Below are 10,899 nucleotides of genomic sequence, written 5' to 3' on the forward strand. Positions count from 1 at the left end.
GGTGGTGGTGGCGGGAGCCTGGTGGGCTGCCGTCTATGGGGTCGCACAGAGTTGGACACGACTGAAGCAACTTAGCAGCAGCAGCAGCCAGTATTCTTGCCTAAAGAATTCCATGGACAGAGGAGCCTGGTGGGCTACAGTCCATGAAGTCACAAAGAGTCAGACATGACTGAGGGACTAACACTTTCACACTTTCACTTTTTACTTCCAACAAACTACTCTGCAATGTTTCACACCCAGGAATTTCCATTTCTGACTCATGAAGTTCTTACATGGCACACCCTTTCTTGCCATCACAAATCATCCTTTAGGACCAATTTGGGTTCCCATAACATTCTCTCCCTCTCTTTCTGTGTCCTCATGGTACTTGTTTAGATTTATGCAATAGCACTTGCTGTGTTTTGAGAGGAATTTTGAATTTACACGTCTGCCTTATCTCTCTAGTTGAATCGTAAAAACCAAATAGAGGGGCCATTGCAATGAACTGACAGTATTCCCACAAATCCCACAGGTTGAAACTCTAATCCCAATGTGATGATATTCAGAAGTTGGGCCTTTGGAAAGTGGTTATGTCATGAGGGTGGAGCCCTCATCCGTGAAGTTAGTGCCCTTATAAGAAAAGGCCAGAGCCAGCTAGTCCTCTTTCTGCCATGTGAAGATACAAGGAGAAGTTGGCTGACTGCAAACCAGGAAGAAGGCTCTCACCAAAAGCCTCATCAAAACTTGCTGGTATCCTCATACTTCAAGACTCCAGAACTGTGAGAAATAAATTTCTGTCATTTATAAGTCACCTAGCCTGTGGTGCATTTGTTAGAGCATCCCAGATTGACTAAGACAGCCATTAAATGTCTTGGCACAGTGCCTTGCCTATAAATGCTCCTGAGTAAATGTTTGTTGAATCCAATCGAAAGTATGATAACTGATGTTTGACATAATAATCCTTAGTCCTCTAGGAAAGGTCAAATAGGAATCTGAACACTCTTTTTAAGAAGGTAAATGTGTGATGCATTCTTAAAAGATTTCAAAAATAAAAATGAAACAAAAGCATATTTTTATAATGCATAAAAGGGATATTACCTTTAATTTGTCATAAGATTTATTTCTTGTTGATAGAACAATGAGGTACTGTTTTTCACATGGACTACAATCCAGTTATATCACTAAGCTGTTTAAGTTTGAACATTATAGCTTACATATGGAACATCAGCTCTGTCTTTTTGAAAGGAGACAGGGTAAAGGGATTGTGACAGGTGGAAAAAAATGTGAATATTTTTGTTTCAGGATGTTTTAGAGAGCGTCTATGTGTTCCTTGACATAACCGACCTGTTCCCAAAATGTTTGGGATCAAACCCTATCTTGCTATGGACTCATGTTGTATTTTCCAAAGTGCTTTTATCTTGCCTTTAGATTGATCTTTGATTAGGTGTGACTCCTGACACATTTGCTTTAAATTTCTTTCTCCTCCCCTGTCAAATGCTTAATGATCTCAAAATGTCACACTGGATTCTGCAGATTTCCCAGGAGGTCAAGTGTGGGGAGAGCAATAAAACAAGTACAAAATGGAGACTCACACTGTTGCTGATTTCGACAACATACAGGCCAGGCCAGCTTCGTGAGCTTGTGACTCAGGCAGCTGCATGGACCTGTGCTCCCAAGGGTCCCACACTTTGTTGAGTCCTCTGCCATGGCTATCTTGGGCAATCTTAATAATTTTATCTTTTAACCTGTGTAAGTGAAGTCTGAAGTTGCACGTGAGCAGAAGAGGTGTGTTCAGCATGTGGGGCTGCTGTTCATTCTCATAGAATGTTCGTGATGGCCTGTGAGCACAGAATTCGCGTGCGCCTGTGCTGCATGCAAGTTGAGCAAGACTGGATGCCTGAATGCACGTCTAGGGCATACAAAGCAAGTCAGAGCACTGATATCCTGGGAAGCCACGCTTGCTGTTGAAACCAGAAGCTGCTGCAGAAAGGAGGAAATGGCTTTGTAAGAAACACGCATAATCAAGAAATCTGTTAGCCAACTGTGTGTGCGGAAAATGACATGAAAAGGAGGGAAAAGCTTGGACAATGTATAATTGCTCCTTTTCCTCTCATCCTTCCTAACTCATCAGTGAGTCCTAAGTGGAGACTGTTAGAACATGAGTGTATGAAGAAGTGAAATTAAAATGTTTGGGTTAGTTTTTGCAGCATCTCCAATGTTCTGATAAGAATGAAATGTATATGGATGTACCAGTCGTGAAATGCAAAATGTGTAAGTTGGTGATTCCTTACACAGGTTAAATGCTCTTACATTTATACTTAAAACTGAGGTGTGCAAAGATGAGTGGTGAGATCCATGCTACTGACTTAAGATCTCGATTTAATGTTTATTTACTTCAAATATCATTAAATGGTGAATAAAAAGCACTATGACAAGTCAAGAATTACTGTGGAAGAGAGGGAAGAGCTTCATATCTCAGTACCTTTATTGGCACTTTTCCCCCTGCTTTTGGAACAAGGGCCCTGCATTTTCATTTTGTACTGAGTTCCCCAAATTATATAGTCAACCCTGTATGCAAGTGTGGATTTTGACAGACAAAAATCACAGGCTAATTCAGTTCTCAAGTAAATAAGTTCTATCTCAAAAACTGCAAAGCATACTGTCCGAAGTTGTCCAGGATGGGATAACATTTTTGTGATCTCTAGGGACACGGTGAATGAATGTGCAGTTATGGCCTCAGTCCAAGAGAGGACGTAACGTGGGGAAGTGTCTGTGGATCAGCCCGTTTGTGGTCAGGAAACATGTTCCAGCCTCATTACCTTCAGTGTGTCCACCAACCATTTGCACCCTGATACCAGCCAACTCCAGTTGAAGACCAGTGGCCCTTCATTTATTCCACAAATATGTGCTGGTCATAAACCATTGTATGGTGAACAAGAGAGTCATTGTCCTGGTCCTTGTGACATTTACAGACCAGTATCACAGAATGTAAAAAGGAAAGTGAAAAAAGGAAGAAAGAAAACTTAAAAGCACAATGGAGCTTCCTATGTACAGGAATTTGTATTCATCATCAGGACTGTCTCTTTGCAGATGATTAAAAAAAAAAAAACAACAAAAACCTCACCTCAAACCGGTTTAAGCAAAAATTTAAAAGTTTAAGTTCATATAACCCAAATCCCACGAACTATGAGTGGAGCAGAGGCGATTCTCTGACAGAAAATGGAGGCAGTTTTATCAGAACAGGGGACTGCATAGTCCACTCTGCTGCTGCTAAGTGGCTTCAGTCGTGTCCGACTCTGTGCGACCCCATAGACGGCAGCCCACCAGGCTCCCCCGTCCCTGGGATTCTCCAGGCAAGAACACTGGAGTGGGTTGCCATTTCCTTCTCCAATGCATGAAAGTGAAAAGTGAAAGGGAAGTCGCTCAGTCATGTCTGACTCTTAGCGACCCCATGGACTGCAGCCCACCAGGCTCCTCCGTCCATGAGGTTTTCCAGGCAAGAGTACTGGAGTGGGGTGACATTGCCTTCTCCAATAGTCCACTCTAGACCCTTTAAATCTTTTGATAATGTAAATCATCACTCCTGTTCCATGGGAGTATGTGCTTTAAAATGTGAGCATGGTGGCTTTTCGTAAAGCATGAAACTCCTTAATAATCTTGTTATTTGGGGCTATGCCTTGAGTCAGGGGGACATTGACTTGTGGGAAATGTCTATCTGAGATGTGGGAAAATGTCTTGGAACACTAAAACTATTCAATCAAAAGCAGGAAGGAAAGTAGAAAAGAAGGATTAAGGAATAAGGAAACAGAAGAGACAAACACAGAGAATTAGAAGATACGTAAAACAACAAAAGTGAAAGCACAGCGTGTCAAAACTGTGCAATGCGGATAAAGCAGATCTCAGATGGAAGTTTAAGGCATTACATGCTTATACCAGGAAATAGGGAGTCAAGTCAATCCAACTTCAAGTTTGGTGTTGTCTAACTGGCGTCTGACTCTTTTGTGATCCCATGGACTGTAGCCCACCAGGCTCCTCTGTCTATGGGATTCTCCAGGCAAGAATACTGGGATGGGTTGCCATTTCCTCCTCCAGGGGATCTTCTCCATCTAGGGATTGAACCTGAGTCTCCTGCACTGCAGGTATATTCTTTAGTACTGAACCACCAGGGAAGGCCAACTTCAAGAAACTAGAAATGAGGGCAAGAAAAACAAACTCAAAGCAACAGAAGCAAGGAAATCCTATAGATCTAAGCAGAATTCAATGACATTGAATGAGAAAAGCAATAGAGAAAATTCATTAAACCAAAAGCTGGTTCTTTAAAAAGTTCAATAAAATAAATCAACTCTAGCAAGACTGATAAAAGAAAAAAAAAAGGGAGAAGATAAAAATTGCCAGCGTCAGGACTATAAGAAAGGATGTTAATACAGATCTCCACAATCATGAAAAAGATAATAAGGGAAGAGTATCAGCAAGTCAATGCATTTAAATTCTACAGTGTAGATGAAAGGAAGACATTTCTCAAAATCTATAAACTACCAAACTCGCCCAATTTAAAAAATATAGCTGAATAGTCCTATAACTAGTACATCAGTTGAATCCATAGTTTAAAAATCTTCCACTAAAGAAAATTCCAGGCTTGGATTTTTTGTTATTGTTGTTGTTGTTGGCATAGTCCACTATTTATTTGCTGGTGGCTCAGAGGGTAAAGAATCCACCTGCAAGGGAGGAGACCTGGGTTTGATCCCTAGGTTGGGAAGATCCCGTGGAAAAGGGACCGGCTTACCCACTCCAGTATTCTGGCCTGGAGAATTTCAAGGACAGAGGAACCTGGTGGGCTACAGTCCACGGGGTGACAAAGAGTTGGACATGACTGAATGACTCTCACTAGTTCTATAAAATCTCCTCCAGAAAAAAAAAGGGGGCAGGGGGGAGAGGTAGCACTTCTTCTTTTTGATAAAGATGGCGCAGGGAGTCTTATTTATTTATCTCGGGCTGTGCTGTGTCTTTGTTGCTGCTCCGTCTTTCCTATAGGTGCAGTGTGTGGGCTTCTCAGTGAGGTGGCTTCTGTTGTGGGCCACGAGCTCTAGGGTGTGCAGACTTCAGTAGTTGCAGCGCCTGGGCTCAGCGGGTGCAGCTCCCAGGCTCCAGAGCACAGGCTCAGTAGCTGTGGCACACAGGCTTAGTTGCTCCATGGCATACAGGATCTTCCAGACCCAGGGGTGGAACCTGTGTCTCCTGAATTGACAGGCACTGTCAAATCTCTACCACTGAGCCAAGAAAGCCCGAGACGACACTTCTAACTTCATTTTATGAGACCATTACTGTTTTGATACCAAAATCAAAGGCATTATAAGAAATGAAAACTTCAGACCAATATCCCTCATGAATACAGATGCAAAAACCTACCAAAATACCTTTAAAAAATCTACAAAAATATTAGAAAAATCAGATTTAACCACACATAAAGCCAATTGGGGCTTATCTAGCAAGTGCAAGGTCAATTCAGTATTTAAAAATTAATCAACATCATCCAATGTTTTAATACTTAAAGGAAGAAAAGCCACATAATCATATCAATAGTTTAGAAAAACATCTGACAAAATTTAATATTTGTTCATGATAAACATTCTTAACGAGGAATAAAACCAACATCTCCAACTTGAGAATTATAATTTATAAAAATCCTCTAGCTAATATCATATTTAATGGATAAAGACAACATTTTTTCCTATAAGATTGGGAAGGCAAGGATATCTAATCATGTTATTCCTCTTCTACATCATCCTGGAAGTCCCAGCCATTGCCATATCAAGAGTGAGAAATGAGGGCCATTCAGATTGGAAAAGAAAAGAAAATTGTCCCTATCTGAGATGACATGATAGGGGAGGCTTCCCTGGTGGCTCAGAGGTTAAAGCGTTTGCCTGCAATGCGGGAGACCTGGGTTTAGTCCCTGGGTCGGGAAGATTCCCCTGGTGAAGGAAATGGCAACCCATTCCAGTATTCTTGCCTGGAGAATCCCATGAACGGATGGAGGAGCCTGGTGGGCTACAGTCCACAGGGTCGCAAAGAGTCGGACACAACTGAGTGACTTCACTTTTCACTTTCAAGAAAAAGCTTGTAGGACTCAGATTAGAGTTTAACAAGGTTACGGGGTATAAGGTAAGTGCAACCAATCATTTTTCTAAAACTAGCAGTGAACAACTGAACTTGGAAAGAAAAGGTGTTGAATTAGTTTGCCACAGTTGCTATAACAAAATACCACAGACTGGATGGCTTAAACAACAGAAGTCTATTTACTTAGAGTCTATTTTCTTAGCCGAGATCAACTTTTGAGGGTGTTGGTTTCTTCTGAGGTCTTTCACTCTGGCTTGTAGATGGTTGTCTTCCTGCGTCTTCACATGATGTCCTCTGTGTGTGTTTGTGTCCCAATCTCCAGTCCTACTGGAGTAGGGCCCGCCCTAAAGACCTCATTTTAACTTATTTTTCTTTTTAAAGACTCTGTGGCAGAAAGCAAAGAGGAATTAACTCGGTGAAGGTGAAAGAGGAGAGTGGAAAAGCTGACTTAAAACTCAACATTCAAAAAACGAAGATCATGGCATCCAGTCCCATCACTTCATGGCAAGTAGATGGGAAAACGATGGAAACAATGATAGATTTCATTTTCTTGGGCTCCAAAATCACTGCTATCATGACTGCAGCCATGAAATTAAAAGATGCTTGTGCCTTGAAAGAAAAACTAGGACCAACCTAGACAGTATATTAAAAAGCAGAAACATTACTTTGCTGACAAAGGTCCGTCTAGTCAAAGTTATGGTTTTTCCAGTAGTCATGTATGGATGTGAGAGTTGGACTATAAAGAAAGCCGAGAGCCGAAGAACTGATGCTTTTGAACTGTGGTGCTGGATAAGATTCTTGAGAGTCCCTTGGACTGCAAGGAGATAAAACCAGTCAATCCTAAAGGAAATCAACCCTGAATATTCATTGGAAGGACTGATGCTGAAGCTAAAGCTCCAATACTTTGGCCACCTGATGCAAAGAACTGACTCCTTAGAAAAGGCTCTGATTGGGATGGGATGGGAAAGATTGAAGGCAGGAGGAGAAGGGGACAACAGGGGATGAGATGGCTGGATGGCATCACTGACTCAATGGACGTGAGTCTGAGCAAGCTCCGGGAGTTGGTGATGGACAGGGAGGCCTGGCTTGCTGCAGTACATGGGGTTGCAAAGAGTTGGGCATGACTGAGCGACTGAACTGAACTGAAACACTGTCTCTAAGTATAGTCACATTAGAAGATACTGTGAGTTAGGACTTGAACATATGAATGTTGGGGAAACAAAATTAAGCCTATAACAATGACTAACAATAGCTCAGAAAAAGGAAATAATTTCTATATCTAAAAAAAATGTGCAAAATCTATATGCTGAAGACTTTAAAATATTATGAAAGAGATGGAACATGTCCTAAATCAATGGAGAGACATACCACGTTCGTGGATCGCAAGATTAAATATAGTAAAACGTCACCTGTACGCAAACTGACCTATAGATTTATTGCAATTTTAATTAAAATGCTGTCAGAATTTTTTATAGATAAGGACAAGCTGATTCTACAATGTATGTAGAAAGCTAAAGGAATTAGAATAGCCAAAAAAAAAAAAAAATTCTGTAAAAAGAGTAAAGTTCGTGAACCTAACCTGATTTAATGACTTACCTTAAAGCTACAATAATCAAGACAGTATTGGGGAAAGGATATGCTTACTGAGAAACAAAACAGAATGGAACATCTGTGGATTCTTTACCAGCTGAGCCACAAGGGAAGCCCAAGAATACTGGAGTGGGTAGCCTATCCCTTCTCCAGCGGATCTTCCCAACCTAGGAATCGAACCTGGGTCTCCTGCACTGCATGCAGATTCTTTACTGGCTGAACTACAAGGGAAGCCCCATGTTACTGGGGGAAAGGATAGGTTTACTGAGAAACAAAGCAGAATGGAATATCTGGAAAAAGACCTAAATGAGTAAAATAAACTGATTTTTGACAAAAGTGCAAATATAATTAAAGAGAGTTTTTCCAATAAATGACATACTAAGCAGAAAAAGTAACCTTTGACCTAAACCTCACACTTTATATAAAAATCAACTCAAAATGAATCACATGGATCTAAACATAAAATTCAAACCATATAAAATTTTTAAAGAAAACAAAAGAGAAAATCTTCCTAACCTGGAATTTGACAAAGATATCTTAGACCTAACACCAAAATGCCAGTAGATAGGGGATTCCCTGATGGTCCAGTGGTTAGGGCTCCATGCTTTCACTGCTGAGGACCACACTCCCCAAAACCCACAAAATCCTAACAGATAAAGTAATTTAAATTAGAATTCATCAAAATCAATAATTTTTGCCATGCAAAATACACTCAAGAAAATGGCAAGAAAAACTGCATTCTGTGAGAAAATTTGTGAAAATTGCACATCTGACAAATAACTTTTAGCTAGGGTCTATGAAGAACTCTCAAAATTCAACACTAACAAAACAAAGCCAAATTTAAAATGGGCAAAAGACTTGAAAAGATATTCAATTAAAAAAGATATCTGGGAGGCAAATAAACACATGGATAGATGTTCAACATCACTGACTATTAAGGAATTTCAAACTAAGAACATAATGAGGTACTATTTACCTCTTAAAATGGCTAAAATAAAAATCTGACAATACCAAGTGTTGATGAGGATGGATGGCAAGTGGAATGCTCATATATTCAGTATTTGCGTACTGGTGAGCATGCAAAATGGTGCAACCAATCTATAAAATCATTCATTTGTTTCTTAAAAAGTCAAATTATAGACTTACCATATGACCCAGCCAACCTACTCTTAGATATTTTCCCTAGAGAAATCAAATCTTATGTGTCTAAAAAAAACCTGTACACAATTATTTATAACATCTCTTTTCATAACTGACCCAAATGAGTATGTCTTTTAATGGATGATGGATACATTGTGGTATATTAAGACAATGGAATACTACTCAACAATATAAAAGAATGAACCAATCAAGGTCTCTTTCTCACACACACACACACACACAAAATAACTTGGATGAATCCCAGAGGCATTATGCCCAGTGAAATAAGCCAGGTGCAATAGGTAACCTGCTGTGTTTTTTTTTTTACAAGACATTTCATACAGACAAACCTATAGTGATCAGTGATTTTTAGAGACCAGGAGGGTTGGGGTGGAGGAAGTGATCACAACAAGTGGAAAGAGAATTTTTGTGGGGTTGATGAAAGTATTATTTTTTTTAATTCATAAAGAAGCTTCTATTTCAAAATGCTAGTGTTGAAGAACAAGGTTTTCTTTCAAGATGAGTGTTGAATACTCTTTAAAAAATTATTTTAATAAGCAGCTCTACAAGCAGCCCATGGCATGTGGAGGAATAGTCATGACCAAATACCCAGTTCATCAAATGAATTATGAATAAATATGTATTAACCACAAGTCAGTGCTTTGATGCAGGTGGGATTCATTGAAGACTTGATTATTTTGGATCTGGCTTCTCCTAGAGGGAGTTTTGTCCTCTGATGGCAGAAGGGGTTTTGTCCATGGTCATGTCCCTGGGAACAACCAGATGACTGTTTCAAGAAACAGCTTGAGGAAGGGGGTGAGTTACATTATAACCCTCTGCCCCCATCCCTTTTCCCGCAGCAGATCTGTGAATCCTCTCTTGGCATCTAATCTCAGCTCTCTTCTACCTTGTTCGGGAATCGAAGTGACAGGTTCCTCTCTATTTTATTTATGGAGACAGGTATCAGAAGAACAAGCCAGCAAACAAGAGCTCTAAACCTCAAGCACGAGGTTTACACATGTTGCAGATTTGCTTTCTCAGGACAGATGTGCAACCTTGCTTTTCAGAAGGGACCTGAGACCTCTAACCCCTCGCTAAGAACAAAAGATAATAGTCTGGGTTGCGGTATCACATGTGTTTCCCATGAGAAGGGAGACTCTCTGGGGTCACCCTGGAGTGGTTGGGCTGTCCTCTGGGCACCCCCTGGTGGTCACCGAGGTGCATTGTTTCTTTGTTCCTTGCCTCTGGCCGCTCTTTGGCTCGGACCTTCCTATAAAAACAAAGAGAAATATTCTGATTTGTTTCTTTGGAGTAGCAAGAAAGAAGTAGCTGACCACCAAGAGAAGCGGCAGCAGAAAAGAAACAAAGTATCTTCTCATCAGTGGTTTTAAATGTGATCATTAAAGCTAGGAGCCTTTCTTCAGCTCCATGAGCAGGACTCTTTGCCCCTCTTAGGCTTCAGTTTTCTCAGCTGGAAAACAGGAAATTTAAACTAGATGATTTCTAAGGATACTTCTGACTTTAAACGTATCTATTATCTAATATATGTGTAATATATGTTTAGTGGGTGTTTTCTGCAGAAGTGTTGGAAGCCATTTTTGCCACCAGATTTGGCACCTGACCTGCGAAGAGATCAGTGCCTGGAAAATTGAAGAAAAGGGAAAGGCATCGTTTTGAAAATGTATTTATTTTTAATTGGAGGATAATTGCTTTAAATAGGAGGATAATTTCTTTATAATGCCGTGTTGGTTTCTGTCATACATCAGCATGAATCAGCCACAAGCGAACGTATGTCCCCTCCCTCTTGAACCTCCCTCCCACCTCCCACCACCCCCCCCACCCTACCTCTCTGGGTTATCACAGATCACAAGGTCACGCAGCAAATTCCCTCTGGCTGTCTATTTTGCATATGGTAATATCCATGTTTCAATGTTACTCTCTCAACTTGTCCCACCCTCTCCTTCCCCCAGTGTCCTTAAGTGTGTCCTTGGAAAGACCTCTTGTAGATATTGGCTTGACCTCCGTTGTTCAGCCCTTTCTACTTGTGGCAGCTCACACTTCTGAAGATTTGAAACA

The 10,899-nt window shown here is 40.6% G+C and overlaps 1 protein-coding gene across 1 annotated transcript in view; it reads left to right on the forward strand.

Annotated features, from left to right (window-relative positions):
• TASP1 (taspase 1) overlaps positions 1-1,564 on the forward strand; it is a 317,056-nt gene extending 315,492 nt beyond the window's left edge. The window contains exon 14 of the mRNA XM_027560288.1: positions 512-1,564. Within this exon, the coding sequence (XP_027416089.1) occupies positions 512-535 (24 nt within the window). The 3' untranslated portion in view covers positions 536-1,564. The remainder of the gene's footprint in view (positions 1-511) is intronic.
• Positions 1,565-10,899: the final 9,335 nt, after the last annotated feature.

Source organism: Bos indicus x Bos taurus, chromosome 13 (genome assembly GCF_003369695.1).
Source record: "Bos indicus x Bos taurus breed Angus x Brahman F1 hybrid chromosome 13, Bos_hybrid_MaternalHap_v2.0, whole genome shotgun sequence".
NCBI lineage: Eukaryota > Metazoa > Chordata > Mammalia > Artiodactyla > Bovidae > Bos > Bos indicus x Bos taurus.